Below are 13600 nucleotides of genomic sequence, written 5' to 3' on the forward strand. Positions count from 1 at the left end.
AAAACCTAAAAAATGATATAATAGCTTCAGAGAACTAAGAATATATTTTATTCATAAAGCAAATGTTTGTAGTTATTTAAAAAGAATCAGAGTGTAAGAAAATGTACTTAGAATTTTTTTTAAAAGCATTAATTTTAATACTAGGAGGTTTGAGAAATAAGGTTGAGGAAACTGCCCTGAAAATAGCTGTAAAAGATAGATAGTACCTGAGGAAAAAAATAAAAGAAGATCAGATTAGGAGGTCCAACATCTAAATATGAGGAATTTTAGGGGGACAAAACAAAAATGTGAGGAAATGGAATCTGCAAATAAATAAGAAAATTTCCTGGAACTCAGTGATTTGATTGTGGTCAGGGGTGCCGACTTTTTCTGAAAAGGGCCAGACGGTAAAGGTCTTAGACTTTGTGGGCCACGAGGTCTCTGTGACATTTGTTCAGCTCTTCCTTTGTAGCTTTGCCATAGACAATGCGGAAATGATGGGTGTGGCCAGATTTGGGTAATGGACTGTAGTTTGCCAGGTCCCCTGGTCCAGACTGAAAAGATTCACCAAGTGTCCAGCCCAGTAAGTAGGAAAACATAAAAAGATCTACCACCAAGGCATATCACTGGGATTTTAGAATATTAGAAGATTTTAAAAGTAATTCCTGAGAAGTTACTTCCAATCTAAAATTTCCTCCTCCGCACAGTTTCCTAGGAAGCTACTGGAAGATGTATTCTATTAAAATGAGAGAGTAAACCAAGAATGATGATACCATGGGAGGAGCCAGGAAACAAGGAATCCAGTGTAGGAAAGAGATAAGGGAATTCCCGGCTTGACTAAGGCGAAAGCAAAACCTAGGGACCCAGCAGGTCTGAAAGTTATACAAGGGGAATAATAATCCCAGCACCGAAGCGGGGAGTTGGAGCGTTGAAAGTGTATAGCCCTACAGTTAACCTTCAGAGGCAGGATGGACCAAAAGTTTCTGGGGGGAAAGAAAAACAATAAGCAAACAAAAAATAGATCACCTGATATACTTGACCCTATTGAGAGGGGTTACAGTTCTGATGGAGAGTTAGGGGTCGGTATAGAGAAAAAGAATCAAATGTAAAAGGTAGCCATTTGTAACACCAGGGTTAAGAAAGGGATTGTTCTGGAAAGTACATATTGTCAGCCGTGAGTCAGTTAGATGGATGCGGATGTATCCAAAGTACTGTCATGATTTTATTGGGAGAATGAAGAAGGAAAGACTTCAGGGTGTTAGAGGGTATAGGAATTAACTCATTTGTGTAGTATGAAGTCAGTAGATAACTTCTGAATCTGAAAGACTAAGAAGTATTAGTTCTAAACAGATGAATGTATTTAGTTAGAAACGTGAGATAAGTATCAAAGTGTTGAAAGTAGTTGCTTCTGGGGAAAGAAATCAGAAGTGGTAGGGGTTGAGAAGAGGATTAGTGTTTTGTTATAAACTTTGTAACACTCTTTGACCTTTTAAACTGTGTATGTATTTTACAAGTTTAAATTTTAATGAGGGTAAAATTGAGTTGATAAAACAAATGTTTACTTTAAATGTTAAATCTCATTAGTCCAATACTTTTACTATAGTAATACAATGATAGTGTAGTTTAGTTTTCTATTCATATGTTGTGTAGCATTTGTTAATATCAGTTTTTGGTTCTTACTCATATTAATTTGGCTTCCTTGGCTGACTGTGATGAAAAAACATATTCTAAGAAACATGAGTCAGTCCTGTGTCAGTCTCAACATGGAACTTAATGTAGTTACTATCTATAAATAGTTTGCAAATCACCACTATTGCCTGAAAGTTATAAAAGGGGAATAATAACCCCAGCACCGAAGCAGGGAGTTGGAACAATGAGAATGTACAGCCCTCCGATTAGCCTTCAGAGGCAGGATGGACCAAGAGTTGACCGCCTTCTCTTGTAAGTATTGTCTCTTGTCTCAGGAGCTTTGTAATATTAAAACTTAATTATGTTGTTTAGTTTTATCCATTTTTCGTTTGTTTACTGATAGAGAAGTGAAATGCCCACATTTTATTTATGCAGTTTTATTTTCTGACAGATGTCGGTAGCATTAGTGTTACTAAATGTTATCAGCCCGCAACATTTTTCCTAATCTGCCCTCCTACTTCGTTATGTCAAATGTAAATCACTCTTCATTTACCTAACACTATTTTTTTGTTATACATAAGGCTGAATGAAATGTGTTTCAAATTTTTGTTATACAGGTTTTGCTTGCTTTAAGAAAAGTAAGCCTTTGAGTTAAGATAAACTAAATATGTGTTCAAATATATAAAAAAGCTATTAATCTCATTGTTGGCTGGTGCTTCGTGCATCTCTTTGCATTTGGGGGATAGCTCTTTTGGGTGAGAAATTCAATAGGTATTTTGGTGGTGGGAAGAATTTTTCCTGATATTTTTTAAATGCTCTTGGTTGCTATGATATTAGTCATTTGCACTATATTGTTTTCTGAAAAAATATGTTTTCTCAGAAGGTTTCAAATTATTGTAAGATGCATATCCTAACTTAAAAGAAAAATTAGTCTTCCAGAATTTTTCCATAATTCAGAATTAGGGCCCTTACTTTGAAAAAATCTTCAGATGAAAACAGTCATTTGTAGACAGAACTCTAGTCATGTGCATTTCCAGTATGTGAGTTGGCAGTGGTGTTCTAAGAAAAGCAGAATTTATACATTTGGAAACTGTCCCCCTAAAAAGATATACAGATGTCTTGCTTTAGAAGTCAAAACATGAAAGTCAGAAGATTTATATATACCATCCAATTTAGGTGGAATTATTCATTCCACTAAAGATTTGTAAGCCTGAGATTTTCTGTTTGACACACAACTTTGAGAAATATGTTTAGATGTGCTTCTTTTTAGTAAACAGGCTAAAAATTAGATAGAGGCTTTGAACAGTTTCCTTTCTTGCATCTTTCTTACTTTCAAATCAAGAAAATACACAGTCATCAGACTCTCCTACAGCTGTATGAACTGCCTACTTCAATCATCTATCAGTGAACTTGGGAGATCTCTCTGGCACTGTGCTCTTTCCCTACATCAGTAGATACTCTTTTATTTATAGACTGAAAACCCAGAATATTATGACGTGTGGAACAATCTTTTAAGTCAGGACACCCTAGTTGTAAATGCCGTTATTTAATAATTCTTTCAGATTCACTTTACTCGTACCTGGCCTTCTACTTGTGCTTTAAGCTTACTTTCTGTGTTAAAAGCAATATATGGTCTAGAGAAGCAGCCATTAACTTGGGGGTAAAAAAACGAAGAACTTACAGTACTGTGTGGTTCAGCTGTGAACAGTGTTTACATTATCATATTAATAATGTAAACTCTGAATATTGATTTAACCAGAAATCAGTATTCTCCCATGACTATATTGGGAAAAGCCTGTGTGTGGTGAGGGAGTTATAAGAGATATCTTAAAAGCCAGTAGACATGTATAAAGTTAAAATAATCAAAAGAATTGACATATCTAAAGAAACAGCCAAAAGAATTGATAGTAATTATCTCCGATATGTTGGAAACTGGCGTGGGAGGGTTGGAACAGTGAGCTGCTAATTTTTTCTTACAAACTTATAAACTATGTGCTTGTATTATTTTGATAAAATAAAATGAAAGAGGTGGCACAGGAATGTAACAGGACCTAATAAATTGGGTTTTTAAATCATAGATCTTGGTGCAGCTACATTAAAAGTTAAATACTTTCCCTTAGCTTCTGTTTTCAAATATATTCTAATTAGAATAATATGGGTATATCTTTTGTCTTCTGGACCCGAGAGATTGCTTAGAATATTATCACATTTCACGTGCTCTTATTTTTTGATGCATGTTGTATATTTCAAATGTAATATAAGCCCTAGCTGAGTTTATTCATTAGATGCAGGTTATTCAATAATAATAACTTTGTCTAGTTTATTATTAAAAACATTCTTCTGAATATACCTAATTTCTTGCCCTCATCCCTACAGTGATACTGTTATCCCTCAGAAACTTTGACCCCTAATTTATCAAATGGTATAATGAAGTCAGTACTGTACCATAAAAACCAGATTTTATTATTTAGTTGTCAGTATTTTAAGCAACTGTTGGGTTGGCCAAAAAGTTCATTTGGGTTTTTCGGTAACATCTTACAGAAAAACCCGAGCGAACTTTGTGGCTAGCCCATAATCAGCATTACCATAGGTGTCTTCTGTTTTCCTCTTGCAGTGATGAAGTACGATGATCTGCCCAGAGAGAAGCTTTGTGTTGTTGTCCCAGGAGTGGGATTGGGCTTCTCCTTTGTTTTATAGTCAGTTCAGGAACCATGAAGGGGAGGGATTTCTGGAAAGGTCTTACTGGCTTTTTGGTAGTGTTGGGAGGAGCAAAGGGCAGCACGCGCATTCTGTCATGAAGCTCAGCCTCCAGTCAGAATCCAGCCAGTTTATTAGCCAGTCCAGGGAAAGTCTCAGTTTGAAACCTCCAAATAAATATTACTATAGCTCACATTTATTGAGTTCCGATGCTTCAGGTACTTAGTAAAGAGCTGTCACGGTATTATCTCATTTAATCTTCCCCACAATGCTGTGAAATACTTTATGCGTAAGATGAGTGTAACTTTTTTTAAATCTTAGGACGAGTTAATTTTTTTTTAATTAATTAATTTATTGGCTGCATTGGGTCTTCATTGCTGTGCGCGGGCTTTCTCTAGTTGCATTGAGCGGGGGCTACTCTTCTTTGTGGTGCGCTGGCCTCTCATTGCAGTGGCTTCTCTGGTTGTGGAGCACAGGCTCTAGGCGTGCGTGCCTCAGCAGTTGTGGCACGCGGGCTCTAAAGTACAGGCTCAGTAGTTGTGGCACACGGGCTTAGTTGCTCCGCGGCATGTGGGATCTTCCCGGACCAGGGCTCGAACCCGTGTCCCCTGCATTGGCAGGTGGATTCTTAACCACTGCGCCACCAGGGAAGTCCCCAGCACAAGTTAATTTTTATAGCAAGATAATTGTTTAAGTCCAGGTGGATACTTGGAGACATTTTCATGCTCTGTTACGTTATATATGAAAGGTAAAAAGCAAACTGTTATAGAGCCACATCCAGGAGGCTTCTGCAGGTTTGTAATATAACCGCAAAGAGATTTTTGTAGTCATCATTTGAAGTCCTAGAGTTGAAGAAGATCTTTAAATCTGAGTAAATACTGAGACATTCTATACTTTCTTAGATAAGAAGATAAAAAGATGTGAATGTTTTTCTAGCTGATCTTCAAATTTAATGAAACGTTAATAGAATTGAGAGCATAGGTCTTGGCAGAAAGGGTAAATTTAACAAAGTGATACTAAAATTTACCTAGAAAGAGTTAAATATCTGAGAATCACCTAGAAAAACTCAAAAAGAAGAGTAATAAGGATGGCTTCACCCTACTAGATATTAAAGTACACATCAGATATCAAAGCATCAAGATACTGGTGCCACGCCAGACAAATAGATCTATGCTCCAAAACATTCTGGAACTTCAGTAACAGTCAACACATGTAAAGGTGGCATCTTAAATTAAGTCTATAAACTATTCGATAAAAGGTGCTGTGATGTAGGTCACTACTTCACATGTCAAGCCCAAGATGAGTTTCATATGAACTAAGGATTTTATTGTAAAAAATAAAAGTATGAAAAGAAAGTGTTGATAATTATATAATCTTGCTGTGGGACAGGACTGCCAAAGAAGGATATCAAAAGCAGATCACATAAAGGAATAATATTACTAGATTTTCTAGGTAAAATTAAAAGCCATATTACAAAACAAAACTTTAAAAATCAAAGACATAAAAAAAGTAATAAAAGTTAATGCATATGACTAACATGTGACAAAGGGTTATTATCTTTAATATAGAAAAGAACTCTTTCAGATGAATATGGAATATTAACTATCCCAAGAGAAACTGGTCAAAGAACATGTGCACTTAATACTAACACAAAAATCAGTAAACAGATTGCAAAGTACTTAACCTCAGAAGTAATCAAATAAATGAAAATTGTTATATGATATCAGTCATATTAGCAAAGATTAAAAGCAATGATGGTGTTCAGTATTAGTGAGGGGAAAGGAAAGTGGGCGTTCTCATATACTGTTGGGCTTCTGTTCCTGAAGACAGTTTGGAACCGTGTGTCAGAAATGTTGATATTTGTATCTTTTCATTTAGCAAATCTGTGCCTCTGGTGATGATCCTTAAGAAGCAGGTAGAAAACGGTTCAAAGATACATGAAGATAAATGTTTATTGTAGTATCAGTAATAGTATTAGGCAAACTTACGTAGTACCATAGGAGACTGCTTAAACTATGGACACCTAAACAGTGGAATACTACTCAGTTATGAAAAGTAAAGGTGCAAAACTGTACTTAGTGCCTTAGAATACCTTTTATAATATATTAAGTGGGAGAGAAGAAAACAGATTTCAGAGTGGTAGGGACATATTCTAATTTATTTTGTTTTTAAGGTTTATATGCATATTTTTACATGTGGAAAAGTCTGGAAGTATGAATGCCAAAATGTTAATTATACTGACCTCTGGATATGAGACTTAATATGATTTAAAGTTTATTTCTTCTTAGGTCTGTTTTTCTTTTCCATTCACCAAACATTTATTGAGCTAGTGCTGTGACTAGCCATTGCATTTTCTAAAATGATAAAATATAATTTATACAGTAAAAATTTGATGTTTTAGGGAGGTAGTTACCATTTAGAGATATTTCCATTAAATGATTGAAATAATGTCTTGGTCATTAAAGTGGTATGTTCAGTTATTCATTTATTTGCAGCACTTTATTCATGAAAAGTACAGAATAAAATGAGACATTAGTGTAATGTGCTGAAGCAGCCCAAAATGATCCTAATAATAGAAATTATTTTCATTCGTATGAAACATAAGCCGTCTCTATCTAACGTAGTCTTTCTTCACGTGGAGAGATGTTGATTGCATGGTCTACACTGCTTTGTATTTAAATCAGAACTCAGGTTCTCATAGGTTCATTGTGAAAAGAGTGGGTTTTTAATGGTGAGTAGCCACAGTTGCATATTTTTCATTTCTTAATTTCAGGCAACTACAAGAACAGCAACGACAAAAGGAGCTGGAGCGGGAAAGGCTGGAGAGAGAAAGAATGGAAAGGGAGAGATTGGAGCGGGAGAGGTTAGAAAGGGAAAGGCTGGAGAGGGAGCGACTAGAACAGGAGCAGCTGGAGAGAGAGAGACAAGAAAGGGAACGTCAGGATCGCCTGGAACGGGAGAGACAAGAGCGGGAGAGGCTGGAGAGACAAGAGCGGGAGAGGCTGGAGAGGCTGGACCGGGAAAGGCAAGAACGAGAGCGGCAAGAGCAGCTAGAAAGGGAGCAGCTGGAATGGGAGCGAGAGCGAAGAATGGCAAATGCCGGTAAGAAGTTGACCGATTGTTCCGTGTTCCTGATGTCTGAGCTTGGATGGCAGTGGCATTTTGTGTATTCGTGTATTAGAAAGAATATTTCACATTTGAGGTGCTTGGGATTAAGCAATACGATTTGAAATTAGAACAAATATGTGGCTATTGCTGCTTTAACATTTTCTTTTTTTATTTCTATTGCTTTTATTGCTTGGAGACTTAAAGAAAGCTCCAGGAAATTTTTATTCTGGCATTCTAATTCTTCGAACTCCCTATAAATTGGCTATAAAGTGTAAGTGTGTTTTTATGGGAAATTTTTATATTAGATGAATTTGGAATATATTTCCGTTCTGAGAGTGCTTAAATTGTCTTGAATACCGTAGCATTCCAGAAATTTGATTGTATTCTGAAGTTTTTGAAGGAGGAATTAAAAACAGTAGGTTAAAAAGTAGCCTCTCTAGAGCTAACTAGTAATTTAAATATATGCAAGTATTGTGAAAAATTAGTAAAAATTACTAAATCTGATGGAATTTTATTGAAAGACATAAGGGTTAAGATATGACTGAAAATTTGAGGTATTTTGACATTCATTAAAATTAACATTTATTATAGGATTTAAGAATTATTATTTTATTCCATATGGCCTATATCTAAAGTTTCAACATGGGTCGATTAAATACTGGTTGATGGGTTTGTTGTTCGAGTTCATTCATTTGCTTTTGATTGCCTAATTGTTTTCTGGAGTTATAGCCCACAAAACAAAACATTTCCACAAATAAACATTGGATTTGGGGGTTTCTAGCCCTTTACGATAAACTTTTTGCTAGTTTCTCTCTTTATTATTTAAAAAAAAAACAACTAAGCTTACTCTTCTTTGTGGTCTTATTCATGTAATGTTAATGTCCTTTTAGTGGACGAAATAATGAAAATTAAGACTACGATATTTTTCTTGTAAAGAATAAGCTGATCAGTTTAATTTGTCAGTCAACTTGTTAGAGTAAAAGAAAACTTGTCCTCTTTTGGATCTTAGAATGTATTTATAAGTTAAGACATTTTGGAGTGAAATTAGTTATTTGCCCATGTGCTTATTCTCTGGTACTAACTGTAGTCTACATTTGTACATTTTGTCTGAATGCTGGTTTTGTGGCTTTACTAGCTCCCTTTTTCTCTCTCCTTTTTTATCCTGTCTTTCGCCGCTGCTTTCCACCTCTGTCCAGCTCCATCCTCCGACAGCTCCCTGTATCATGCTCCACTTCCTGAGTATGCCAGTTGCCAGCCTCCTTCAGCACCTCCTCCATCATATGCTAAAGTCATCTCAGCTCCAGTGTCAGAGGCCACTCCTGATTACGCTGTAGTGACTGCTTTGCCACCCACTTCCACACCCCCTACACCACCACTTCGACACCCCGCGACACGTTTTGCAACATCTCTAGGTTCAGCCTTCCACCCTGTTCTTCCCCATTATGCTACAGCTCCTCGTCCTCTGAACAAAAACTCTCGACCTTCTTCTCCTGTGAACACACCCTCTCCTCAACCTCCAGCTACGAAGCCCTGTGCCTGGTCTACTTCCAGTTTCTCGCCCCTCCCTCCGTCTCCTCCAGTAATGATTAGCAGCCCCCCAGGCAGAGCTACTGGTCCAAGGCCTGTCCTCCCCGGTTGTGTTTCTTCTCCTGTGCCCCAGAGGCCTCCATCACCAGCGGCCCCCAGCGGGCTGCTCGACTCTGTCACGTGTCCAGTGTCTCCACCGCCTACCTCAGGGCCAGCTGCGCTGCCACCGCCTTCCCTCGCACCACTCTCACACTGTGGATCTCAAGCCTCTCCTCCTCCCAGCACCCCTGTTGCCTCAACTCCCTCATCCAAGCCTAGTGTTCTCCCTTCTCCCTCTGCAGCTGCCCCTGCCTCTGTGGAGACTCCTCTAACCTCTGTGCTGGGAGACTCCTCTGCTTCTGAGCCAGGCTTGCAGGCAGCCTCTCAGCCGGCCGAGACTCCAGCCCAGCAGGGTAAGGCTTCCGTTATTGCGACTAACAGCTAATCACTTGGAAATGTTACACATCCACAGCTTTAATTGCCTAGAAGAATGGGGAGGATGGTTTTTGAAAAAGGCGAAGGTGGGTTCTTTTCTGTTGGATTAATTGCATTTGAAGGATCAGTATGAGGGATTTCCATATTGAACTAGATTTGGATATCTTCTGCAGTGTCATAGTCAGAGTATTATTCAGTATTTAAGGGCTTCTGTATGTTTCTTTTCATTTTCACTAGGAAAACATTACTTGATACATTAATCCACACAATAAATATATTGATATAATCAAACTTGTCTTCCTTTAATTTCTGGGAAACATAGAGATTATATTTAGTGCCCAGCTGTAGTCGTTAGATCTGTCATCCAGGAGTCTCCTCTGGGACAGTTCTGATCTTGGACCCTATTTCGTTTTGGCCTGTCCTGTACGTATTGGGATTCTCATATCAGACTTCCATGGATGGGTGCCACCCTAAGCCCTGGGGAGCAGCCCAACTTTGCACAAACGGTGGAGAGGATGGCAGGCTTGATATGTGCCCCAAAGGGTTCCATGGTCCAAAATTCCAAGAAGTAGCAGGCTGAAGGGATAGTTGGGAGAGGATAGCATCCTCTACAGTTATCCCCCCCACTCCCCACGCCTGAACTTTGCTGTCACAGTGACAGGGGAGGGGGGATGTAATCTAAGTATGGATTATTTGTAAGCAGAGAAGGACCTTGTTCTATAAGTAAGTAAGAAGATACTTAACCCGCTCCCTTTTAAAATAGGATTTAGGGAGGATTACAGGAAGGAATATGACAACAAATTTGTACTTACAAAGGAACGGTGTTCTAGTCTGGATTTGAAACATTTATTTAAAAAAGAAATCTTAGTTCTTAAGGGCTCGTTATTGCTGTGTGTATATTTTTCATGTTGACTTACTGAATTTGCTTAAAGGTTGAGTCACAGCTCTAGTAGGTGCAGTTCCGTATCATTGTGAAAGTGATTCTGGAACAAGAGAGACACAGTTAGCCTGACAGCGTCCAAAGGCCGACCTCCTGTATCCTCAGAGCTCTGATGACCCCTCATGCAGCCCATCACTATATTCTTCCAGCAATTTATGATTCCAGCTTGTGTAACTGTTCAAAGTTAGCAGTTTCAAAAAACTTACCACCCAGTTTGCAAATACCATTTTATTTGTCCTAAAATACCCCTTTAAGCCTTAAGGAAGGGGGAGGACCTACAGGGTCAGTCTCCTGGTTCCTGTTCTTGTCCACTCCTTTGTGATTTTACAAGATCTGGACATTTCTCTCTTAACCCCTGTCTTCTGTACTTCAAATTCTGTGTCTCCTCATTATTTCTGATAGTTGTTTTGAGGTTTTACTTTGTTCTAGTAGATTCCTTTACTTCAACGATTCTCAATTCTCTTTATACATTGCTTTTAAATGTGGAATATTTTTGAGATATTGAAGCCTGGGACCCACCCTTCTTTCATGTTCTCGATTCAGTCACTTTGGAAAGCAAGTAACTATATGCTTTCACTGTTGTAGAATTTATTGTCTCAACTCTTAAGGTTTACCCAGATTATTTTGGTCTGTTATTTTGAACAGCAGCACTAACTGTGCCATCCTATACATTCATTTGTCTTTTTAGGGATGCTGCCTCTGTCCCACATTTTATAAGCATTTATTTTATTTACCAAATGCCCGTGAGCAAAGAAAAAAAAAAAAAAACTAATTTAGATGATCTGTTGCAAAGTTCTATTAATAAAGCTCTAACAGTAAAGGGAGTAGTTATACACTTTGGCCGTAATTGTTAGTATGTTTTTAATACTGATTTGGACTTTAAATATTATGATAAATTGAACACATTAATTTGTACTAAATGTTCAAGTTAATTTAGCATGTCATTCTACATGCTTTTCCTCCTAAGATAGTGTCACTTAGCTCTGTTGTTGATGGTCTTAACATTTCTTTCTCTCAGGCATTGTCTTGGGACCACCTGCACCTCCACCCCCTCCTCCACTCCCGCCAGGTCCTGCCCAGGCATCAGCTGGACTTCCTCCTCCCCCAGGACCCCCTCCACCCCCTCCACTTCCGTCCTCAGGGCCCCCGCCTCCGCCTCCTCCGCCGCCTCTTCCTAATCAAGTACCCCCTCCTCCCCCCCCACCTCCTGCTCCTCCCCTCCCTGCATCTGGATTTTTTTCGGGATCCATGTCTGAAGACAATCGCCCTTTAACTGGACTTGCAGCTGCAATTGCTGGAGCAAAACTTCGAAAAGTGTCACGGGTAAATGCATCTCCTAATTAATTGTATTTTTTACGTCATGTCTTATTCTGTCTCAGTATCTAAAACATCGAATTTATTGTATTCTGATTTTATGAACCCTATGTTATTAACTTCATCGACTAAAAAACATGTGAAATAACTTAAACTTAATTAAAGTTGCAAGAATCACAGTTTCTGTAACATTCACCACTTAACATTTTACCACATTTGCTTTATTATTCTTTGTGTATGTTTCCTTCTGTATAAACAGACACACACACTCTCTTTTTGTCTGAATTGAGAATAAATCAGAGACACCTTGCCCCATTTCCCTAAATACTTACCTCTGTATTTTGTAAGAACAAGGATATTCACCTACATGACCACAGCATGATTATCAAAATCAGGAAATTCAATTGATACAAATCTATGCAAGTTTCATCTATTGTCCAATAGTGTCTTTTATGGCACTTCTTTTTCTACTCCATCACCTGTTATAGTTTGTTGTAATGTCTCTTTACTTTTAATCTGTAGTATTTTCTCAATCTCCTCTTTCATGATATTGACAGTTTTGAGGACAACAATATAATTATTTTGTAGATCATCCTTCTGTTTGGTTTATCTGATATTTTCCTAAGATTTGATTCGAGTTATGCATTTTGGGGGGCAGGTTTTACATTTTTTACTACCAACGTAATATGTCCTTTTCAATGTATTACACAAGGGGACATGTGATAGCATTTTATCCCATTATTGGTGATGTTAGCTTTGATAAAACTTCACTGATACATAAAATTACTCCATTGGTCCTTAAAGTTTAAAAAACAATATCTAGGTGTTTTTATTGAAATGAATGCTGATACATCCTTCTGTTTTGAATGTAATATATTAATAAACGTAGGATTGTCCCACATAGGAGTTTATTATGTATGTATATTCTCATTAAGGTGGAGGATGCCTCTTTCCCAAGCGGAGGGAACATTGGTGTGAATTCGGCCTCATCTAAAACAGATACGGGTCGTGGAAATGGACCCCTTCCATTAGGGGGCAGTGGTTTAATGGAAGAAATGAGTGCCCTGCTGGCCAGGAGGTGAGTGAGAAATTATATGGATGTGTCCAGAATTGAGAGGATTTTGTTACTTTTATTCTAATTTAACTAGATGCAGTTCTTCCCTTTTGGCATAATTTTACACTAAGTTACCTGATGTTTTTTTTAAAAAATTGATTTACCTTCTTTCTAGGAGAAGAATTGCTGAAAAGGGATCAACAATAGAAACAGAACAGAAAGAGGACAAAAATGTAAGTTAATAAAAATAGCCTACTACATGGAGGCTTCTCTGGCGGTCTAGTGGTTAAGACTTTGTGCTTCTACTGCAGGGCCACGGGTTCGATCCCTGGTTAAGGAACTAAGATCCCACATGCTGCGTGGTGCAGGCAAAAAATAAATAAGTAAAAATAAAAATAGTCTGCTACACCTGGAAATGTGAAATTCAAGTATAGCTCATTCAGGAAATTGTGTCAAAGATTAGTTTGAACTTAATTAATTTCAACTAACAGTTGTTTCTTTTTAACTCTTCAGATACTAAAAATGATATTATTTATAAATGTTTAATGGCATTCTTACTTAGTAAAATGGGTTGAATGTGTGGAGTTGGGGGAAAAGCACTGAAATTCTCACCTTTAGAGTTTAATTCTGTACCCAAGCCTACCATTGAAGGAGTGAATGACCTTTTACTAGGTTTTTTAAATCTCTTAAAGTCTCAGTTTCCTTACATTTATAAATTTATTTATTTATTTTATTATTTATTTTTGGCTGCGTTGGGTCTTCGTTGCTGTGCGTGAGCTTTCTCTAGTTAGTTGCGGCGAGCGGGGGCTACTCTTCGTTGCGGTGTGCAGGCTTCTCATTGTGGTGGCTTCCCTTGTTGCGGAGCACGGGCTCTAGGC

The 13600-nt window shown here is 37.9% G+C and overlaps 1 protein-coding gene across 13 annotated transcripts in view; it reads left to right on the forward strand.

Annotated features, from left to right (window-relative positions):
* The window catches only part of ENAH (ENAH actin regulator), a 155317-nt gene that overhangs the window by 124388 nt on the left and 17329 nt on the right, over positions 1-13600 (forward strand). For 6 of the 13 annotated variants that reach the window (XM_067729629.1, XM_067729628.1, XM_067729622.1 and 3 more), the window contains 5 exons: positions 7079-7407; positions 8610-9392; positions 11373-11677; positions 12604-12746; positions 12898-12955. In XM_067729629.1, coding sequence (XP_067585730.1) covers positions 7079-7407; positions 8610-9392; positions 11373-11677; positions 12604-12746; positions 12898-12955 — 1618 coding nt within the window. The remainder of the gene's footprint in view (positions 1-7078; positions 7408-8609; positions 9393-11372; positions 11678-12603; positions 12747-12897; positions 12956-13600) is intronic. The other 7 variants (XM_067729630.1, XM_067729632.1, XM_067729631.1 and 4 more) reach the window with 2 other exon arrangements.

The sequence above is a fragment of the Pseudorca crassidens genome, chromosome 2 (genome assembly GCF_039906515.1).
Source record: "Pseudorca crassidens isolate mPseCra1 chromosome 2, mPseCra1.hap1, whole genome shotgun sequence".
Classification (NCBI taxonomy): Eukaryota; Metazoa; Chordata; class Mammalia; order Artiodactyla; family Delphinidae; genus Pseudorca; species Pseudorca crassidens.